This window comes from Chaetodon auriga, chromosome 12 (assembly GCF_051107435.1).
Source record: "Chaetodon auriga isolate fChaAug3 chromosome 12, fChaAug3.hap1, whole genome shotgun sequence".
NCBI lineage: Eukaryota > Metazoa > Chordata > Actinopteri > Chaetodontiformes > Chaetodontidae > Chaetodon > Chaetodon auriga.
The window spans coordinates 16,094,670-16,117,766 of NC_135085.1; the positions used below are offsets into that span (position 1 = coordinate 16,094,670).

The 23,097-nt window shown below is 42.2% G+C and overlaps 3 protein-coding genes across 8 annotated transcripts; all 3 read right to left on the bottom strand.

The window, feature by feature from the left end:
- Window positions 1-174: 174 nt before the first annotated feature.
- Window positions 175-4,889, bottom strand: gpaa1 (glycosylphosphatidylinositol anchor attachment 1). Of its 5 annotated transcripts, none has more exons than XM_076744825.1 (13): window positions 4,805-4,889; window positions 4,311-4,398; window positions 3,834-4,013; window positions 3,406-3,517; window positions 3,153-3,300; window positions 2,963-3,064; window positions 2,657-2,853; window positions 2,351-2,547; window positions 2,070-2,223; window positions 1,797-1,868; window positions 1,506-1,702; window positions 1,122-1,292; window positions 175-1,030 (listed from the first exon to the last, which is right to left on the bottom strand). In XM_076744825.1, exons 2-13 carry the CDS (start codon window positions 4,382-4,384, stop codon window positions 787-789), a joined length of 1,848 nt encoding a protein of 615 aa, XP_076600940.1. In that variant the 5' UTR covers window positions 4,385-4,398; window positions 4,805-4,889; the 3' UTR covers window positions 175-786. The 5 variants fall into 5 exon arrangements, with proteins under 5 accessions (XP_076600940.1, XP_076600939.1, XP_076600941.1 ...); XM_076744824.1 differs by having other exon boundaries at window positions 4,311-4,468; window positions 4,805-4,886; XM_076744826.1 differs by having other exon boundaries at window positions 4,311-4,424; window positions 4,805-4,875.
- A 313-nt stretch (window positions 4,890-5,202) lies between these two features.
- On the bottom strand, window positions 5,203-6,958 carry exosc4 (exosome component 4). The gene is made up of 3 exons (XM_076745512.1): window positions 6,771-6,958; window positions 5,867-6,073; window positions 5,203-5,738 (listed from the first exon to the last, which is right to left on the bottom strand). Exons 1-3 carry the CDS (start codon window positions 6,939-6,941, stop codon window positions 5,379-5,381), a joined length of 738 nt encoding a protein of 245 aa, XP_076601627.1. The 5' UTR covers window positions 6,942-6,958; the 3' UTR covers window positions 5,203-5,378.
- Window positions 6,959-7,844: 886 nt separating this feature from the next.
- On the bottom strand, window positions 7,845-19,022 carry prkacbb (protein kinase, cAMP-dependent, catalytic, beta b). 2 transcript variants are annotated; one of them, XM_076744818.1, is made up of 10 exons: window positions 18,634-19,022; window positions 14,802-14,863; window positions 14,334-14,462; window positions 13,999-14,097; window positions 13,817-13,899; window positions 13,611-13,737; window positions 13,425-13,520; window positions 12,748-12,870; window positions 12,493-12,657; window positions 7,845-9,359 (listed from the first exon to the last, which is right to left on the bottom strand). In XM_076744818.1, exons 1-10 carry the CDS (start codon window positions 18,677-18,679, stop codon window positions 9,234-9,236), a joined length of 1,056 nt encoding a protein of 351 aa, XP_076600933.1. In that variant the 5' UTR covers window positions 18,680-19,022; the 3' UTR covers window positions 7,845-9,233. The 2 variants fall into 2 exon arrangements, with proteins under 2 accessions (XP_076600933.1, XP_076600934.1); XM_076744819.1 differs by lacking the exon at window positions 18,634-19,022 and adding an exon at window positions 15,503-15,523.
- Between the last annotated feature and the right edge of the window lie 4,075 nt (window positions 19,023-23,097).

The window sequence follows — 23,097 nt, forward strand, 5'->3', positions numbered from 1 at the left end:
TACCTTTTTCTAAAAGTGGAATGGTAATTCACTTTAGTGCCCTTTTAGTTTCTTTTTGCAGTGTTTCCATCACGGCGTTTATACTGAGGAGTTCTCGTAACGACTTATCATTAATAGCTACCGACACTTTTTGCAGCTTTTGCATAGAAGTCGTGAACAACGTCGAAACATGAGTAACAGTATTCAGAATTTTAATTAGCCATTTATAAATATGAAATAAACATGTTCCAGAGAAAATTATCAAAACAAGTATAAAAATATTGGACATGGTCGTGGCTTGTTTAACAGATGCAGATGTACAGATATCCCAAACATTTCAACAGCTGTTTCATCCATCACCGTCCTGCCTGACAGAACCAAAGAGCTAAAAAGCTGTGCAGTCGTTTTCTTTATGTACCACAAAGAAAATCACACACAAAAAAAAAAATCCCTAAACAAAATTCTTTCACACAAAGCAACTCAACCGTGACCCTTGTGATTACCTGTGAAAAGACCGTACCCTCTTCCACTTATTAGAAAACAGTCCACTCTGCTTAGTTTATCCAGAACACCCGATTTTTCTCCAATGTTTTAAGAATGAAACTTGGAGCTGATCTGAACCAAAAAAAAGTAAAAAAAAAAAGTCACTGCATTCTTTCCAAATCAACTTTAGATATCCGCCTTCTTTTCCAAACTCTTCAGTGCATTTAACTGTCATTCACATTTCCCCCAGTGAAGACAAACCTGAGACACCTCAGAGGGTTTTTCTCCTCATGAAAGCCTTCAGTAGTCCTGGATGGCTGGTGTTTACTTCCAGAAAAGAATGTTCCAGAAAAGCAGCCAGCAAGGATAGACCAGCAGGGCAATGAGGGGGTAAACCAGAGAGCCGTACAAGAAGTGGTCCAGGATGCCCTGTGAGATGACTGACAGGTAGAGTAACCAACCTTCCTGGAAGCTGATGGGCATTTCCTGCAGCTCTTGGTAGAAGAAGACAGAAAAGAGGAGTGTGCAGGCTGGGCTGAGGATGACCAGGATGAAGGCTGATAGAACCCTGAGGGGAGAAGAGGACGGCAGTGAGGTTTTTGACTGACAAACAGCAGTGCAAAGCAACAGCGGCCACACAGCCTATGCAGGTGTATTACTTTGGAACGTCGGGTGTGATGAAGGCGGCCACAGGCACCAAGGTGAGAGCCAGGATGAAGCCCAGGGAGAAGTTGATGAGGGCGGTGCAACCCAGCAGCACGGCCAGGTACAGCACAGCCACCAGCTTCAGCACTTTCCAGCCCTGCTCCGTCCCCTCGCCTGACAGCAGCCTGCAACAAACAGCAAAACCTCAGGGCCAAAAAATCTTACTTAAACGTGTGTGTGCATGACTACTTCACTGTCATACACGATGTGGCAACTTCCTTGCTGTTAATATGTTATCGCATGTTCGCAAAAGCAGTTACTTTTTTCAGATTGTGTAAGCTCAATGTTCATATATGCAACATTAAAAATGCATGTGTCAAAAATCTGAGTGTAGCTACCTGTGTGTGTTATGAGGCAAAGCCAGGCCGGCCGTGTAAACAGCAATAGCTGTCAGGACCACAGCCTCGGTCTCAGACACCGGGAAGTGTTCCACAGCCATCTCCTGGAAGTGGATTGGCAGGGTGTACAGAGCTACTCCAGTCAGATGGCTGATCACCAGAGGAGTCAACACCGACAGCACTCCTGGACTGGACATCTGAGAGGAAGCACATTTGATTAAAGTGGTGATTTAACGGCCTCGGGATAAGTAAATAGTCGAATTTCTGCCCCATAATGTGTGTGCATCTGACCTGCTCAGCATCAGCAACTCCATCTTCTGTTCTTGGTGGAGGAGTCGCAAGTTGAACCCACAGGTCTAAGGCCTGCAACGTCGTCAAGGGCAAATCTGGCAAGCGAGTGCGTACCAATAGCAGCGTTACAATGAAATCTGTTCACATGCAATCAATAACGTGGGCTGCAATCAGGTTAGGTCTATCCATACACACACTGTGTGCATTCATTTGTTTTTCTCTGTCGTATTTTTGTATTAAATCAAACTGAAAGTAAAATAACTGAAAGGATACACGAAGCAGCAGGATGACGGTGAGGAGGCCGAAGGCTGGCATGTAGTAACCAATGGAGACAAAGTGAGAGAGGGATGGCATGAGGTAGAAGAAGTAGGACTGGTGAAGTCGCTCGAGGAGGTTATTCAGCTTACGATACATTCCTTCCAGGAGCCTAGAGGACATTCATGAAGACAAATAAAAGAAACAACTAAATCAGCAATTACGCATCAAATCTGCACACAAAAACACATGAAAACGCTCAAATCAAACACAGAAAGTCAGCATGAACTCGCTCTGACCTGCCAATGGTGGTGGCATCAGTCTTGTACTGGCGGAAACTGTTGACGCCCTTGATGGTGGCAGCCTCAATGTGGTATCGCAAGAAAAGACCATGATCCCCCCAAGACCGCCCACTGGCCTGCTTCATCACCATCAGCATCATGGTCTGGACTGAATGGCTGTAGCCTGACACGGTGTCCCAATCATTCCTCTGCAGCTGTAGAAACATGCACGGAGAAAGGCACGATTACACCGAGAGAACCTGGAACCATTCTGCTCACCAAACACGTGTTACGTTTCCGCTCCATCTCATCACAAGCCTTCACCTTGCCCTGGATGGTGCAGAGGACGCCGATCTTCTGACAGAAAGCGTAGAAGAGGTTGGCTAAATCCAGGTTTGGGAGCTGACCGTTGAGGCCTTCCAGTATCAGGTCCATGCTGGTGACGACATCACTGCTGAGCTCCAGGGACAGAGCTGCCTGGATTGAACCACCACGGCCTTGAAGTGGGGACCAGTCCATACCTGGATATGTCGTTTCAGAAGAAAGATTAACTGAGGAATGATTTTTTTGGCTTTCTGGATGAATGGCTTCAACAACCAACACTTGAGGAGAATTCTTACTAGTGATTACCTGTAGTGTTGGTGTGATGGTAACCCTCCAACCAGGCCTGCATTCCGATCAGATCGTGCTCGTTCACGAGGAAGATGATGTCCTTAGCCCAGTATATCTGATCTATTTAAGAATACAGCACAATTTAGAACAAGAGATGTCACTGTGATATCATTCACATGGCGGAGAGGGCCGTGGGTTCTCTACTCACGCCTGAAGTAATGTGCCAAGCCAAGTAGCAGCCCCACTGCCTGGTTGTTGTTGTTGCCTGGGGTGCAGGGGGCACTCAGCACCAGGGCCTCAGTCCGTGGTGCTCTGGGGGCTCGAAGGATCCCATATACGTTTGTGCCCATCACCATCTGACAGGAGAGAGGATGGAGTAAGATGAAGAGGAGCCATGGAATATACACAGAAATACACACAAAATATATCAGTAATTTATAAGGCTTAAATCACAAACGTACATATCTTTCTTTGTTTTCATCAGGGAAGGGCAGCGTGCGAGAGAACCTCTGGGTGAACACCTCCAGACCCCGATCCTGCATGGTCTTCACCAGCCAATTGACTGGCATCCCACTGCAGAGAAACAACTGGTCACATTAGACGGTTAAATAAAAGAGGAAACTTTCAAAACCCTGTCAGGTGCACTGTGCTCGGACATCTATTGTTAATCTGCTCAAAAACCTCAACATGTTATGATTAATAGTGTGTAAAATAGACTCAGACTGGTCTTACGCTACAAAATAAACAGTCCCAGCTGTTCATAACACCCCATCGTATTTGGCACAGGTCAGTGCAAGACCCTCAAAGCCCACGAAAACTAGTCATCATGATCAAATCAGCTTTTTCACTCATGTCATGCCTTGTTTCTGAACAGCTTTGTGTTGCTTACCCTGCTTTCTTCTTATGAGCTGAAAACTCTCTGGCCGTGGCCAGCGCCCTCTCCCCTGCCGGAAAGCGCTCCTCCACCATGGTAGACCCCATGGCATTCTCTGACATGTATGTCCGAAGAGTGAATGGCTCAAATGCTAACCCCATGAACCAGGCAACACCCGCCATGTAGCAGACCACACTAAGATGGAGAGTTAGAAGAAAAATGAAAGACTCGTGCAAGTTATTCAGTTCAATTCAATTCAATTTTATTTGTATAGCGCGAAATCACAACAGAAGTTGTCTCAGTACACTTTCCATATAGAGCTGGTAAAGGCCAAGCTCTTTTATCTACAGAGACCCGACAATTCCCTCATGAGCAAGCACTTGACGACAGTGGCGAGGAAAAACTTCCTTATGAGCCCAGGAGCACGTTGGGTGCATCTCAGATTTCACTTATAAATCATAAATATAAATCGTGACATGACTAAAAACTCACCAGATTGGGGCATTGAGGCGGGTTAGCAGGCTGATCAGAGCCCGTCTTCTGTTTGGGTCAGAGAGCAGTCCCATGTTGTTGTCCTCTGCTACGGATAAATAGATAGACTGGACCCTGAAGGCAGCACACGCACTGTAACTGTACCTATTACCTGTACACTTGAAATACATAATTTAAGACCAATTATTACTGAGACAGAAAGCCCAAGACTGAAAAGCATGACTTTTATCTATATCTGACGGCTCTAATATTCATATGTAGGTCATTACATGGTTTTCAATACAGGTCGAACTGAGAAATTGATTTTTGTCACCCATTGTCTTACGACCCATTGACAGCTGCGGTTAGCTTGCCGCTAGCTAGCTAGCTGGCTGGCTGGCTGTCTTCACGAGACGGTAAACTGCTTTAAACCGTTGTCCTCGATGAAGGTGATTATTATTCACAGTTACGTGGTTAATTTTTCAATATTTCACATAATACGTATAAAGACATACCTCTTTACAGGGTACAGCAGGTCACATCCACCTGCAGAGGAGGGGCTTTTTCACAGCAGCCGTTGCTAAATATTTTCGATTTCCTTGTTCCTGTGGAAACATTAATGTGACGGACCGACTTCCGGTTAAAAAATACCGGGAATAAAATAAACAAAAATAAGGAAGAAAAGCTCAATCTCATAAAAAATAATTACAGCATAAGGATTTAAACATTTAAAAGCATCTAAAACATTAATTGCTCCATATCTTTTCTTGTAGTTGTTTTTTTTTTTTTTATCTTTTTTTTTATTATTTTCATGGCTACCATTATGTTGGCATTAAGATTCAGGATTGCACCTTTAAATACTTAAATAACTAACGCAACCACTCAAAAATGACCATGCAAAGCACAAATGATGCTGGGTTAACATATTTATTGTTCACTTGACCATTAGTTTACTGTACAAAATGTAATTGTCATGACTATATATAAAAAAAAAACAATCACTCATTCTTCCATCTCCCATTAAGTCCAAAAACACCTTCCAGTCTGCCACTTAAACCACAGTCTAGATGTTCACCTGTCCTCTCTGCATCATTCTCCGGAGAGCACAGTAACCTCTTTGAGATGTTGTCGCACCACCTCATCCAGCACCTTGCTCACACCTTTACAGGCTGTCATGGCAGCTTCAATCAGAGCTTCTAAGTGGTCCTGATGTAGTCTGGCGTCCATCTGCAGCAGAGCGATCTGTCCGCCTCGGGGCAGCAGCGCTAAGGCCAGAGAGCTCACTCCCCCACTCTCCTCCGCATAGCAAAGGTCAGCGAGAGGTGTCTCATCCACAAACCCGACCGTGCAGGCGCACACGTAGTCCCGCATGGGGATGCCAGCGTCAATCACCGCCAGAGTGGCAGCATTTACACACACGCTGTAGTTTCCTCCATCTGACTGCAGAATCTGTTCGGAAAGAAAAGTTTGCATGCATATCAGCACAATAAAAAAATAAAATAAAATCCTAATATTAGCATTTTTCCCCAAGGATGACCCCAAGACTTCAACTCCCCCTCTCACTGTTCCACATTAACCTTGACAAAGATGTCTATTTGAGAGCGTGGGTAGAGCTGGGTCATCACAGCAGCTTCAAACGTCTGCTTCAGGTGGAGGCTCATCTCTGTAGACTTGCGGTCCCCGTGTGGTCTCCTCTTCCTCTCTGCTGTGCTGAACGTGGCCATGCTGTACTGACAGTTGATGACAGCTCGATCGTGGCGAGTCCGGCTGCGAGAACCTCGCATCTGCAGGTGACAAAACACGTCCTCGCGTCAGTCCTTTACGAATCAATTAAGATCTCATTTGCTCTTCCTACAGAACACTCCTGAGAAAACTTTGATTTTTAGGCACACCTGGGAAATCTAACGCTGTCCAATACACTGCAGGGAAATGTGCAGTGCTACAGCAGCACAGAGGATGGAGTAAGACGGATCAGTACAATATAATAATAAATGCATATAATAAGTGAAAGAGACAGTTGTGGAATTCACATTATTGCTCATACTAAATACTGCCAGTTTGTGTGTGCGGTCCACTGGAAACTGTGTTGACTGTAAAGTCTGACAGCAGCTGGACAGAAATAATTTGGGCTCTGGTGACTTATGATGGGTATCATTTCTTATCTTACAGATTAAAGAAATACGTAACTGATCTGTACTTTATTTCTATTTTTGATTATCAAAGTAATGATTGATCTAGAAACCTCAATCCAGTATTTCTCACTGTGCAAAACACTTAGACTGGATGATGTTTTCATCCTGATTGATTGACCTTTAATTTGAAATTTCCTTCTGTGTTTCCGCATTATGTGAACGTTCAAAACACGCACTGGACAGCTAAACACAAAAAAACATCCTGACATTACTGTGATTGACATTTCCTCTGGAGTGCGTACCAGTCTCACGGTTGTCTAACCCACCTGCCTCCCTCCATGCTACTTACCTCATGTGGGCCGTAAACCACAGCCAGAGCCTTCGTGTTTCCCTGCTCTAAATACGCGGAACCGTCGGCCTGAGCGAACACACCCATCCGGGCCTGGACCTTCCGCAGCTCGGTGGCTTTTCTTCCATCTAAACGGTATCCCTGATCAGACAGCAGCTCTAAGCCCGCCATGTTTCCGCAAACTATAACGCAATGACCCACGTGTTCGTCGCTGTACTACGTTACCCATACACCCACTTCTGGAGGGACTACGGCAAGCAAGAAAGCCCAAAATCGCCAGTTTTGGCATCGTTGTAACTATTATCGTTATCCTTCAGTATAAGTAAAATATGTGTTTAAGACATTTTTCTCTACATTAAATGGGGGAATAAAGTTTAAGGACAAGCCTTCCTCATTCGTTGAAATAAAATCTTAATTTTTAAATAAGAATTTATTAAAAAAAAGAAAGAAAGAAAGAAAGAAAGAAAGAACTGCATGGTCAGAGGACTCTTCATCTTTTAAATTTTACTTGGTCCTTAAACTGTTCTTTTACCTTATCACTGTTAATAATCCTCTTTTTATTATTGTTTACTTATTAGTCACTCACATTTAATACTCTGCGTCTGCATGAATGTACATTTCTTCTGTTCTGCAATAAATTAAATTGGCAACTATGAAAAAAACTGTACTGACTTACTTTACTATACACTGGGTTTGTTTGTTATATATACATGATTTAAAAAGTTAGTTCATAAGTGTTTCATGTGTGTGTCCCTGAAGGGTTCCCAAGTATATGGACATATCCCAAATGGCACATTTTAGCAACTGTGGATTTTCCTTCTTCATCCGTTTACACCAAACTACAGAACTATGAACTGTGATATGACCCTATTCACAGTGCTGAAAGTGAAAAATTGGCATTTGCTCTCATTTGCTGATTCGTAAGTGTTTTTTCGAGGACTGCTGTACACTTGTCATTGATCCAACATTTCTCAGCTACTCTGGACTTCTTTGTGCTTACACTCAGACCTGTGAACAGACCAGAGCTGCACGACAGTCGAGTCTCACGATGCATGGACAGTTACACAACTTCAACACTTTTAAAAATAAAATTTATTAGCATCTCTAATGTGTATAAATAAAAACATATATGAAACAATGAATATACGTATGATGTCATGAGTTTAACAATAAGAGGGTTACATGTGATACAAAGGAGCAGTCTTTATTTTAACCAGTGTACTGTGAGGAAAACTGTACCTTGAAATCAAAGCTTTCAAATATGCATACCTATAAGTTGCAAAACTACATTCTTTGATGAGAACGAATCAAAGACATCGGTTTGGGGCGGCAACAGGGCGACTATGGTAACGATGCAGTTTTGCTTTCCTGTTTCTTAAGATTTTAAAACATCTTCAATTTAATACATTACAAATATTTATTTTTAAAGGCCTCACTAACAATGTTGAGGCACAAAGCCACAACACTATTCACACCAACCTTCTCAAGTTTACGTTACACTCAATAAAAGTCCTCAAAAGGATTTCACCTCACTCTTCTCCATTGACTGAAGTCGCATTGTTCCACACTCAGAAGAAAGGGTCTTTCTAAGCAGACCTGAACTCTAGGGACAATATGATTATAATGTCTGACACAGCGACAAAAAATAGTAAGATACCCAATGACAAACTTTACATGTAACTGACAGATCCGAAAGGATCAATCAAACAAACAAATCCATTTGCATTTTACTAACGTAACAAGGTTTGTCATTTTCTGCGATGGCTTGCTGTGCCTGGGTCAGAATACCAAGAAGACAGTGAACGGATGTTACCGTGGGGGGTCCAAGGACTTGGCTCTCTGGGCAAAAAGCAAAGAAAGGAGAGGACCTCTCTTCTTGTGTCACCCATTGTCTTCTATTTGGTCATGCTTTCAACACTCAGCGCGTTGAGATGTCTTACAAAACTGACAGATATGCACATAGGACGAATGCCACCTCTGAAAGCTGGCCAGAATTTTACAATAGCCAATGTGAAGTGAACGTGTAACAGACCGTTAAATACACACCGCTGACGACCAGGGGGAGCAGTCTACAACCCACAGAGCTGCGTGTCAAACTGCCATAAACAAGTCAGTTACAATGTGTGTGGACTATTACTGGCCATTGTCTCAGTTTTTCCTCATAAATTGAAACAACATCCAAGACTAACTGCTTCAAAGTAAAAAAACAAACAAACAAACAAAATAAAACGGTGGGTAGGTACAAAAAAAAAAAAAGAAAAAGTGGTGTGTCTGCTTTAATACGCAGGTGTACGTGACAGTGAGAGGTTATCGGCACCCAAGGATCATGGCGACCTCATTCAGCCTGACGGAATGAAGGGACTATGTAGTAGATCTGAAAAACGATGGTCTCTGCTCCATCCCAAGTCTTTAGAAGAGTGCAAAGATCCCCTTATTTCCCTGATTTATCCATGTTCGCGCATCCTAAAACTCTGCGAACTCCTTTGCGCACTTTTCCGTTACAGAAACGCGGATTTCTTCCTCCTCGTAGTCGTCGAAGTTGCTGGTGTCCCCCGGGCCTCTGCACTTTGGTATGAACGGGGCTTCCACCTGCAGGAACGGGAGCAACACATGTTTTAATGCTCATATTTATGTCTACACTGCCAATCACAAGAACACCACTGACAGAGAAGGGAAAGAGAAATCTCTTCTGTATTATTCCTCTGAGGAAGGACTTTCAGCAACTTACCTTACCCTGTCAAAAGGCATCGAGACACTGGCAAGAACAAATGATGATAAAATACACTGAGTTCTGACAGCTTAAGGGGGTCCATGTGCTTTAAAGGGAGTGCTTGTCAGATGGTCGGTGTGGTGTGAGGGTCTGCCTCCACACTGACGGTGGAAATGGGGAGCTGGATCCAACAAAATATGTAAAGACTGAGGCTCAGGCTCGCTCCTCGAGGCACTTCGCCAGGTAACACAGTATGCAGGATCTGAACTTCTCTCTCAAGCTTTTCTTTTCATTCGCACAATGACCTTCATCGCTTTTTGTGTGTATTAAAGTGTAACACTATGAATTCGTTTGAGGAGAAGCTACTCGAAAGTGTGTGCTTCAATCCCCATTTTAACAATTATCACGTGTTCCCCCTCTGTCTGACAGCTTTTCAACGCAGCCCGGCATTAAAACCTACCTAATGTCATGGATTTTGCTTTGCAAATGCTTGTTAACCTTGGATTGAAGAAGCACCTTTGCTGGCTGAGGTTTTTCACACTTAGATGTTTGAGATGGACCAACACAAAGAGATTATTGCCAGTGGTGTAACCACACTGTGAAGCTGAACCTTTTGCAGATAATCCCTAATAACACACTTCTACATTCACTTACTCCTTCTCCTTGTTATATGCTGTGATTGTTTGACATTTAACTGATTAAAAACCTGTGATTGATATGAAACAGCTTATGAGCCTTGCTGAAATGTGATTATACACCATTTCCTGAGTATTCAAGCTGCCGAGCCTTTGTTCTCAGGTTAAACTCAGTCTATTGTCAATAAATGTCAGTGTCATTTCTGTGTGCATCACAGTTTCCATGTTTTCAAGACAGCACCCGGTGCAGAGTAATGTTCGCATCTTTTGAGGCTAAATCTCGACATGACACAAACACGGGTCTTTGGTGTGCTACTCCTTCAAAGTTGTCAGTCCACCTCCCTCGGCTGTGTATTTACTAAACATGTCGTGTGTCTGGCTGTCAGAGAAAAGAAAATGAAGGTGGAAAGATACAGAAAGATGCGGCTTTAGCCAGGATTCAAAAACATACAGGGATGTGTTTGTGTGCAGGACGAGCCACCTGAGCACACCTGAGCACACCTGAGGTCCTCTGCAACGTTCAAGACAATGAATTGTTTGAAATGTGCCATAAGGATAGACATTATCATCTTCTGCCATATTTGTAGTTGGTAAAGTATTATCGAAATATAGTCTCATATAATCATAAAGACAATCATAAATACAAAAACAAGGTAAAGACAGAAGAAAATGTGAGTGGAAATGGGTCTAAAATAGCCGACTTCAACAACACGACAGCCTAACAGCAGTATTCAAGCCTTCGTGGTGGACATTACCAAGCACCTCTCACCTCCAGCTCCAGCAGCTTCTCAGCTCTCTGCTTTCAAATGTGAAATCATCTGAAGCAATGAATTAAAGCTGTGGCAAGTGCAGCTGGAAACAGGAAACACTGTGCATGCTCCCACTTTGCAAGAACAAAAGCCTGCTGTGACATCTGAATATGCTGCTGAGTGTGAAACTCCTTCGGGCCATTGTTGCGAGGTTTCAGGACATGAAAAGGACCTCAGCATGTTTGCTATGCCATTTAATGTGGAACCAGCAGATGTGCATGACAGCCTACAAAGTGAAATCGTTGAACTGCAAAGCATCGACGAGCTCAAAGCTCAGTACAACAACCTCCCTCTGCTCAAGTTCTAAAAAAATGTTTGTCGCGAGGATTTTCCCCATTCTGCAGAGACACTCACTGAAGTTTGCATCTCTGTCTGGGACAACCTGCGACTTAAGGCTGGAAAGCTTTGAAGCTTCACAGTTTCCTTTTTTAAACTTTTGGGATTAAAAAGTGGATTAATCTTCACTTCAACCTGTCTGGAACAGCGAGCCGCGGAGGTGCCGACCTGTGCTGTAATTAGTCTCTCTTTGTTGATTTACTGCTTACTGGAGGGGAAATGTGCTTTGCTTCATGGACTTACAGTGAGAAGAAGGGGAAAAGAAAAGAGCCTGAACGAAAGGGAGTGTGGTGAGTGCTGAGTTCAGTAAGAGGCTGAACTGAAAACACACACAGGCACACACACTCTTGGTGCCTGCAGTTGCACGCTAGCTTACGGCAATGTGCAGTTTTCTGGTTGTTTGGGGCGAAGAAACACAGATGATCCCGCCGTCAAACTTGTGTGAGTCATACAAAAATACAAAGATTCTCTCTTTTTTGAGGGGGTAAACTACAATATGACAACGGATACTGGTACAGCCCTACTACTGTGAGCAGCTCTTCTCAAAACTGACTCTTGCAAAGACCTGGAAAAAGAGTGACCTGGAAAAACAGCTGCGAGTAGCATCATCATCATCATCATCATCATCATCACTACCATCTGACATCAGACGCCTCGCCAAAGAGAAGCCGTTCCAGCCATCGCATTAGAGGTAAGTGTGATATATGCGCTCAATAATTTAGAATGGCTCACAAAGGATGTCATAAAAATTGAAACGGCCCTTGATAAGGAAAAAGCTTCCGCCGCCACAGCTTTAAAAAGAAAACACAGCGGGACTGTATAATAATAAGGCTAAACAGATCAATGAGATCAAGCCCGGGCTAAATATCTGCTTCGATTAATCGAAGAACTCCATTATCACAGCTCACACCCAGCAGTGGAGCTGGGTGATTTCCAAGTGGAAAGAATAAAAAAAATCTATGACACACCAGTTGTGAAATCACTGTTAACGTTCAAGCAAAACATAGAGCTGCAAATGACGACCATCACACGGGACCATAAAGCATAACCGACGAACAGTCCTCAGATAACTTTCTATAAACAAATAATAGAAAATAATACTGCTGGGGCATCCTAACCGGGAACTTATCTACTAGGGAAGAATCAATATCAACAAATCAATATCTAATTAACTTGTTTTTATAGGGGTAACAGTGTTTGGAGTCATGACAAAACGTGCACTGGTGTCTTGCCTTTCGCTCGTAGATGGCGATCCAGTCTGTTGTGGCGAACCATTTGTGGCCCTTGATGTCGTTGACGCCGTTCTTCAGGTTGCCGTAGCGTTTTGTCAGATCCACCTGCAGCAGGTTTCTCAACAGATCCTTCAAGTCGGAGCTGAAGTGGGAGGGGAATCGCACCTAGAAAGAGGAGGAACAGATGAAATATGAGGTTTGTACATGCACGCGTACAGCGAATTATCTTCATCATGCAAACAAACACCTGCTTACCTTCCCAGACACGATCTTCTCATAGATCTGAATGGGCTGATCTGCAAAGAATGGAGGGTAGCCAGCTGCCATTTCATAGATGAGGACTCCGAGGGCCCACCAGTCCACAGCTTTGTTATAGCCCTGCAAAGACCCAAGACAGTCTCCACTGAGAGGACATAAAAACAAAACTTCTACTGCTCGCAGAATTCAAAGATTAGGCTCGGCTTTGACCAGTTTATTTACAACTAAGATTTTCTCTTGCTTCTGATGATATTATACATTTATGACATACATTTCTCTTTACTCTTTCTTCAACCTGACTCGTCTACTTTGGCGAGTGACTTCCTGGATATTCGTATTCATCCAGCTGTAGGTTTACTTGCCAGTGGAGAGAGCTGTTAGTCATAGTGTAGGGTGAGTCTTTCCGGTTGTTAAAAATGACACCATTGCACTTATGGTCTACTGAGGTATCTCTTCCTCTTTTAGAGTGGATTCTGGTTCAGCAGGCAAAGAAGCAAGTCTAGAAAAAAGCCTGACTTTCAATAAAGACGCTTGGCATAATTTCTGCTTTAAAACTCCTGTGTAGCTGTACTGGAAAACATTATTAAATATGGATCAGTTGCAGTTTCAGTCATCTACCAGAGGAACAATGATCTACTCCAAAAAACCAAAACAAAAAAACAGGAGCTCCATACTTTGCTGAGAATGATTTCTGGTGCCAGATACTCCGGTGTCCCGCACAACGTCCAGGTCCTGCCTTTTACCCGCTTGGCAAACCCAAAGTCTGTCACCTAGAGGCCAGGAGCATATGTAGAATGGTCAAAGTGTGGACTTATAGGACAGAGCAGCATTATATATTCATTTGTTTGGCTGCAGCTCACCTGAATGTAGCCGTGGTGGTCAATGAGAAGGTTCTCAGGTTTCAGATCTCTGTATATGAGATCTAGTGAATGGAGGTACTCAAATGTCAGAACTATCTGGGCGGCATAAAACCGTGCATGTGGCTCACTGTAGAGGAGGAAAGAAGGTGCTGAAAGCAGCGTGTTAAAACACAGCAGCCGAAATGAGCAGACAGCGTGACACTCACCTGAACCTTCCAATTCGTCTTAGGTGTGAGAACATCTCCCCTCCTGGAACGTACTCCATCACCATGTACAAATTGGAGTTGTCCTGCGAAAAGCGAAAGAAGACGCTTACAGCAGGCTCAAAACTAAAAAGGAATTTCAGATACTAAATTTAAAAAAAATCTTAAAAACGAGCCCAACGTACCTTGAACGCATACTCAAGTCTGACGAGAAAGGGGAAGCTCACGGCCTGTAATATCCTCTTCTCGTTTAATGTGTGTTCTATTTGCTTGAGTTTCACCACCTGACAGATAAAAAGAGATAAGCTGACCTTGTCGGGCAAATCTCACTTACTCTGCAGCAGAGATAACAGGCGCAGGAAAGGCAGCTTTGAGTTATTTATTTATTTTACTTGTGTCCCCTGGTAACAACGACAACAGGCTTAATGTCATTTTTAGGCAGATAAGAAGGTATTAGCGTGAAGTGAAAATTCGCCGCACATGTCAACAGCATTCATTGATTTGAAAATGTTCCACTGACCTTCTGCTTGTCCAGTATTTTCATGGCAAAGTATTGCTCTGTTCCTTTGTGTTTCACCAGCATGACTCTTCCAAATGAGCCGGTACCCAGGGTCTTTAATCTCTCAAAGTCATCTAGGCACGTTGTGCTCTATGGAAAGAACAACCTGTTAGCCTATTCTGTGACAACAATAATAATAATAAACTTTGTGTGTACGGTACTTTTCAAAGCAAAGTTACAAAGTGCTTTACATGACTGATGAAAATACTGATAATAATAAAACAGATGAAACATGTTGGGACTAAAACAGAGCGGTGGTACCATTAATAAAAGACTCTTTTTTTTTTAAAAAAAATAAAGTTTTGAGGAGTGATTTAAAAGATGTCACTGAGTCAGGCTGGCGCTTCCAGAGCTGAGGGGGCTCTGGCCGTCAGAGCCTGGTCACCTTTAGCGTGTTGTGTCAAAAACATCAAGTTTCCTCATCCTTACCTGTGGTGGGCATTCCCATTTCCGTAAGAAATCTTCTTTGGCTTTGGCTAGAAACTCTTTCACTAAAAAAAAAAGGGGGCAAAGACAGACCCAGTTAGCCTGCAGTTCTCGTCTGGTGACGTAAACACATTGGGGTTTTAGAACAAACTGGCAAAAAGACCAAACGCTATCGTACTGGAAGGGGAAAGGAAAAAAATGCAGGAAGTGGAAATTCAACTGTAAATCAACGGGAGAAGAATACGGGCAAAGTCAACTCTCATCTGGATAGAAATTAAATGGGATGCTAAAAATATCACACACTTTGTTCTCAAGAACAAAGCACACAAACACAAAACAACAACATCCAAGACAGGCGGACAAGTGATGCATGCCAAGACACTCAGTATATCTGTTTGTTATTTAGCAGCATTATTCCAAGGGGACGGGGGACACACAACACTTAGAATTACGGGAGAGGTTTCCCTGAGCATCTTGTGCATCACTTAACAAAGTCTGGGGGAAGGCTAGTATCAAAACACAGCATAAAAATGGAAAGCAAAAACAAACCAATGCATGGGAAATCCAGATTGAGAGAATGCGGATAACGAAAAGACGGACTTATTATCAAAGCACACAATAACGGCAAGCACATGTAGCAAGTCGTCACAATGAGACCAATGCCGTTCTGCCATTCTGGTCATCTTTTGGAGGAATGAGCATACCAAAAGTCTCTATTGATCACCAAGGTTTTGCAGGAACAATCACCCACATGGATGGTGATGATACGGAAGAGAAGACAGAGAGAAATATAGAGTTCATGTACATAACAACAAGTATATCACATCAACAAACATGAAGCATATGTAGTGAATAAAAGCAACAGGAATGAAAACAGAGTTGACATTCACCTGAGGAATTTAAACATAGACTGAGTGTCTGCTGTGGTGTTCGAAGAACAGGTGGACGAAACTGCCGTGTAGCAGAAATTCAGTCGTGCATATTAGGACAGATTGATAAGATAACGCTCCACGCTAGAGAACAAAATGTACTGTCTACTGCAAAGATTTAGGTTTTTGTAACACTTATAATGAGGGCTCATTTCCTGCATCTTCGTCTGGCAGCTGAACAGCTCCGATTTTACAAAGACTGCTTTGAGAAAAACAGCTGAAACAACTAGTAGTTGACAAAAAAAAGAAGAAGAATCTGTAAGTACTTTGATAACCAATTGATTGCAAGCGAGTGTCACTTCCTAGGTTCAGATTCTCAGTTCATCAAGGAAAATGTTTACATCACAGATTGTATAAAGTCTCTGTGACGTCGCCCATAGCTTTCTGAAGAGCCATTGTGAAACTCAGCGGCTCCGATCGTCCCCATCTTGGCAGTGCCTGACTCCGCCAAACTCGGAGGTGAAGCCTGGTTGTTGAAACCTAGCGGCTAGATGTCACTCAAAGCAGCCACGCCCTTAATTAGGCAGAACTTTAAGCCTTGATAAAATTCAGATGAGTGAGTTATATATAAAAATTCATGCCTGTACATTTGTCATGAACAGGCAAATTAGCTACTGAGACCAAAACCGTTTTTTGTACCACACTGTAAATATGGCTGTAAACATGGAGTCAGCCTCAAGTGGCCATTGGAGGAACTGCAGTTTTTGACACTTCAACATTGGCTTCATTTCTCAGCTTGATTTACATTTGAGAAGTCAAAGGTTTGCTATTTTTACATGAAACACGACTTAAACAATTAATCGAGAAAACAGCAGTTGTTGATTAATTTTCTGACAACTGACTAATCGTCAAACAAATGGTCCAAAGCCAGCCAACCCTTCTTGACAGCGTTACCAAAATCCAGACAAGCATGACATGGTTCAGTTATGTCGGTCGTCCTGTTACATTACAGAGTGAAATGCAATACGTGAGGACAGTGAAATAAAATAGGTGTCCTGATGGCAGCTGTTTAATCTCGCTGGGCAAGTGTGACTGCGTTGGGGCTGTTCCAACTGTTCCAGTTAATAGCAGCTATATACAGTAAACACAGGTACTCTAGTTTATATACAGCACTGTAGGTAACCCGGTCGTCTTGTCAGAGCTGCTACACTGCAGGTAAATCTGCAGCTCAGGGCACAGTGTCAGCTTAAACAGGTTTAACAGTTAGCCACGCCGCAGGATCTAGGGATCATTGTAACACTAAAAGAAATGCTTGGCAGTATGGGAACTATTGCTGATCTGATCATCTCTGTCTGTCTGAGTATCTCTGGCTGGCACTGCTCACTGTGTCTGCCTGGTCTCTCTCAACAGGTCCATAAATCTCAGAGCAACATATTCACTGCATCATAAAATTACGCTACTTTAAACAAACTAAGTGCATAACTGAACACATGCGACTCTCTGCATGCTTAAGATGGTAAAAATGCACGAAAGTAACGGGCAATTTCAGGGCAGAAGAGTCAAATTTTGGGCCATTAAATGCAATTAATTCTGCAGGAAACAATAAACACCTACAGCTTGGATGTTTACATGCAGCCATAGGCGAACATTTATGATCAATCACATGGTGTGCTCAACTATGACAAGCTGCACACATCAAAGCATACGAGTGCAAAGTAACACTGGCCTAGGCCTAGTTACGTCAAACCTTTCAAAGCTTGTAATACCCCTTATCCTCTGACGAAGGTCTGATGACAAGCTGCTCCAGTCAATGACGAGCTGAATGTGAGAAGTGAGCCATGGTGGACCTTTATCACAGCGCGATTAGAGAGGGGGGCTCTAAATGAACACAAGGGTCACAATTCAAGTGTGTTTGTGTGGGCGTGTGTGTATATGCTCGGAGGACAGTAGTAGCTCCCAGTTTTATGAATGGAAAGAGGGCATTTGTCATTTCTTCACCATATTTGGTCACAATGCTGTGCAGAGGGAAAGCTTTGTTTATGTAGCCTAGAATAAAATGTGGCAGCGAAGCCTGAGGCTGAAACAGTCCCACAGTGCCTCCAAGTCAAATTTACTGCCTATTTATAACAATTACTCAAGGGTTTGTGGTTTATTGCTGCAATTCTAAGTCCATCAGTGCAAAGTTTGTGTCTGATACAGCTAGCTGAGGCTGCGGCTAAACATGCAGGAACAACCTCATCATGATTGTTATTCACCCAATTCCAGGATGGCACCACGGAGGAGGGGATGAGGTGATGCTAGCCTGAAGACTTTTAGCTACTATCTAAGGCTTTGGATGGGAGGTGACTGCACGCCACAGATAACTGTGTGTGTGTACAGGCCTGAACAGCTACCACCATCAAGAGGCAATGAAATGACAGGGGCCTTCTGAAGGCTAATCCCCCCACTCACAGCTAAAGTTAGCAGGCTAGCTGGTCATCACGCTCGATCCTTCTTGTGCTCCAGTTGGCATGAAAACAGGCTCGAAACGTGTGAAATGATCAATACGGGGGGAAATTATCGATAAGCATTGCTTTCACGTCTCGGGAACAGGATTTAACAGGCTGTTGATACTGTCACTGCTCCCCTTCCCCACCCCCTTGCAGCCAAGAAAACCACAACATCCACGGGGTCTTCTTGCTACTAGCAAACTTAGCTAGGCCTTCTACTCATTTTACGTGCAAAAAGCACATTAACATGTCCTGCACGGTCATTTATCGATGACTAAAGGGCGAGTGTTTGCAGTGGTGGTGGGATAACCGAGCGGGGGATAACGGACGGCCCTCCTCTGCTTTACTGTAGCTGCCACTCAGGACAGTTTAAGTGTTATAACAGACTAGCTGTCTACATACAGGAGGCTTGATAAGTGTCAAATGCCTAAATACAACATAAAACACCGCCGAGGGCAAACAACAGTCCGGACTCACCGCTCTCTAGCTCGTTGCCCTTCTTGGCGGTGGCAGCGTTGCCCATGGTGTGGAAGACACGGCGGTCGCTCCGACTGAGAAGAGATGGCGGTGGCTAGCTAACCTTCCTACGGCTGATATTCCCGGGCTCCTTAAAATAGATGAACCTCAAATCGATGTTTTTAGTCGGTTCAAACGTACGGAAATAAAGCCCAGTATCCCTTCCAGCGGGACCCCTCGCTCTCCCTCTGTCTCTCCCTCTTTCCTGTCAAAGATTTCCGCTCTCGCTAGTTCACTAATGCCTGTGTGGCAGACATGAAGCTAGCGGTCACTTGTGTTTCGGACTCGCTGCTCCCCCCAACCCTCAGCCCTGTGCTGCGTTCACGGCATGGTTCGGATCCGGATTGGCCAGAGATGTCTGTGTGAAGATACCAAACTTGACTTGGCTTCCGCGTTTTTGAGGCATCACGATTGCATTCACAGATATGGGATGACATTTGAGTACACGTTTGCTGACTTTACCGGAGGCTAAATATAACTTAGACAGGCGTCTTTGTTTGATTTGCACTTTGGCGCTAATGCAGTTGGTATAAACGCAGCCTCAGGTGTGTTTTTATGGTGTAAAGACTAATATTTTGTCGCCATTATGATTTTGAGTCATTTCAGTGTTTAGTAGGCCTGAGGCATGTTGCTTTTAAGTGGCCCTATAAACGTTCACCCCATGATAGTTACACCTTTTTATTAGCTGCACATATGCTGCATGATTATGTGCATTACATAAAGTTTATGCACTTAAACACGACAAGCAAGAAGGATTTAACGGAGTATATTTAACAAGAACTTCGTGTAACATAAATCTCCAGAGAAAATGAAATACTTGGCCAGAAACAGTGGTGGAAGACGTCAAGTCAATTTTATTTGAATAGCCCAAAAATTTCAAATCACAAGTTCTCCAATTAGTGAAGTAAAAGTAATAATGTAAGAATGTTAAAATAAAACTGCAATAATACTGCATAAGTAAAAGTCTTGCATTCAAGAGTAGAAGCTTCTGAACTGTGATGAATATAAGTATAAAAAAGGGTAAATTTAAAATACTCAAGTGAAGTAGAAATATCTCAAAATTGCTGTGAAGTACAGCACTTGAGTAAACAGCTACTTTCCACCACTGCTAAGCCAGCTCTTAATGGGTACTACTGCAGTTTTATGGCTCATGGACTAAAAGAGTTGCCATTATGACCTAACATTTTAATTTTCAGTTTAGGAAAGATTTTGTTTTTAAGCTATCCAACAAAACTTTTCATCCCTGACAATCACTTTTCTATTAACTGCATATATGATCACCTTGACTCACTGTCACAGTATTCAAATTTATGCAGTTACATGTAGCATGAAGCATGAAGGACTTGACAATATTTAGATGGAACTTCATAAAAAAAAAAACCTAAAAATTACCCAAAGACAAAAATTAGGCCAGAATCAGTGGAGAATAGCATCACTTAATTTTATTATAATCCAAAATTAGAAATCACTTCAGAAGAACAGAACACACACAAAAAAAAAGAAGTACTCACATCCTCTACTTAAGTAAAAGTAATAATACCACAATGTAAAAAGACATTCACATCTGAGACAAATCAATCGCATTAATACGTAATATGTGAAATACATTACCAGTAGAATATAAAAAATAAAATATGTAATTTGTTCAAAGCTGTCTCAGCTCCCGTTCACTTTCTCAAAGTGAGACCACATTTAACTGCATCCAGTCAAAATTAGATAGTTCATACATTTGCAGCCTGATGTTATAATAGGGCCCTGCAGCATTCATTCAGCTAATCACTGTAGCAACCACAGTGAGCCCCACAGGTAAAGCCGTACAACTTTTCGGGTTTTGTTTCAGCTCGATGTTAGCTGTAGTAATGAGGTGCAATTCTGAGGTGCTGGTACTTTGCTTGAATATTTCCATTTCATGCTCTGCCCCAAAGGGAGAACCTGAGCACACTTCCAGTTAAGGTTGAAGGCAGCCGTTGGCCTATGAAGTCTTTACTGAGAAAATCTGTGAAAGCACTGGATATGAAAAAAAAACAAAACAAGGTATTGTAAAATATTCTCTCTCTGCTTGATAGCAGATCGGACAGGGTGGATAACAGTGTCGGTTAAACTGTGTCTGCTGTGGAAAGACGCCACAATGGGCTGATTATAGCAACAGAGTACTCAGATGTAACCAAGGCCTGATTCAAGAGGGGGCAACGTTTCCATTTAAGATTAAAAATATGTGAATATATTTCCTTTTGAAGTAAAATTCATCGAACTACCACACGGTATACAGAAAACTGTGCCTATCAGGATGCTCTTTTAAACTGCTTTTTTAATCTTATTTAGTTTGCTACATGTGTATATACATATGTAACATGTGTGTTTCTCTGTATGAATTGATCAAACTTTTTACGGTTTACTTTCTCATGTATATAACTGTTTTGTTTGTTTTTTTCCTTGTAAAGCTCTTCATTATCTCAGGTTTTAATAAATATTCCATTATTATTATTTTTATATAACTACAAAATTAAAATATTTGCATGTGATCACATAAGTAGTAGCAAATATTTAGTAATATAAAATAATATTGTATGTAAAATTCTACTTTGAAATAAAGAGTAACATATAATAATGATACTGTGAAAGGGGTCATTCTGTTTTGATGTACAGTTTGATGATAACATTTATGTACTCTTTTGTACAATTTTGAATGCAGATATTTTAATAGGGTATTTATACACTGTTGTACTGTAGTTTTACTTTAGCTTAAGTAAAGAATCTGAATTCTTCTACTGATCAACCATTGACTATTTCAAGCCCGAACGGTCAGATGTCCCATCAGCCCAGTGTCATGAAACTGCAAGTGTAGAAATGCTTGGATAACCAGAGATAAGCTGAGGAGTAATGTACCAGGTAATGCAGAGTGAAGGTTACTACAGCAGTTATGGCTGGGATGGCAGAACTGCTCAGCCCTCTGCAGATATCACGGGTCTAATTAGCATTGTGTGGGATGGGAGGTTCCCTCCTTCACTGACACGCAGCCAGCTGTCATATTTTGATAAGGTGTCGGATGATTGGTGTTTCCCGTTTGAATGCTGGCTCACTGCATCGCCTGATCTCCTCTGTGGGCTGAAAAAGCCTCTTCTGTTCCTCCTCAGATATGCTTATTTATGGGTTCTCTCCATGAAATATTTGAGACAAGGCCAAGTGTTAAATACGCCTCATAGGCCTGCAGCTAGGTTTTATTTTTCTGATTGATTTATCTTATTATTGAGTTCAAGGTGACACTTTCAGATGTTTTGTGCAACCAACAAGCAAAAACCTGAGGATATGCAAATTTTAATGATATGAAAGAGAGAAAAGCAGAAAATCCTCATATTTGAGAAACCAGAGAATAATTTGTATTTTTTTAAATGACTTGAATTATTAATTTATAATCAAAATAGGTGCAGATATATTGTCTGTTGATCAACTAATTGGCTAAGTGACAAAGCCTTTCAGCGCTACAGTGTTTTGTGCGACATCTTGAACTCTTTTATTCCAAACTCTCCAACTCCCTCTCAGTTTGTCATCAACATTTATACTATTAATATCTTCAGAACATTTCAGCAAAGTTCAGGCTGATTTACATGGTGTGTAAGTCACTCGTTTCCATTCAGAATAGGTCAACATTCAAGATGCCAGTTAATGAAGCTCTTGAAAGACACTTTTCTTACCGCGTGGACTTACAGAACGACATAAACAGTGGTGGACTATAACCGCATTACATTTACTCAAGCACAGTACTTAAGAACACATTTGAGGTACTTGTATTTAACTTGAGTATTTTCCATTTCCAACTTCATGCTTCTAATCCACTGCAGGTCAGAGGGAATGAATGTACTTTGGACTCCACTACATTTATTTTACAACTTTAACTATTCAGCGTCCGATCTCACACACAAAACATATGATTATCTTAAATAAAAAAAATAAGATGCATTCTTACAGATTATACTAATATTATTTAAAATGTACAATAAAAAATATTGTTCAAATTATCTGCTACAATAGTAAAATGCTGTTTACACATGAATACATCAATAATCTGGTAATATGATATCTGATGCTACAACACAGGGGGCAATTTTCTGCATTTGAGTGCTTTTACTTTTGATACCTAAAGTGCATTTTGCTGACAATACTTCCTTTAAGAAACATTTTCAATGCAGGTAATGGAGTACTTTCACAGTACAGGATCTGAATACTTCCCCCACCACAGCATATAAACTGCTGTTGTGTAACATTACTTTGTGCTCTCCTCTGGTTGCCAAGCATCAAGCTGTGTTGAAATTATACTTTACTGCACAAGAGGGCAGCAGATCTCTGTTACATAATCTGTGCGGAAAGCCTGTGTCATTTCTGTGTGCACTGACGTGTTTGCCTTGACTGCAGTCACAGGGTCTTGAT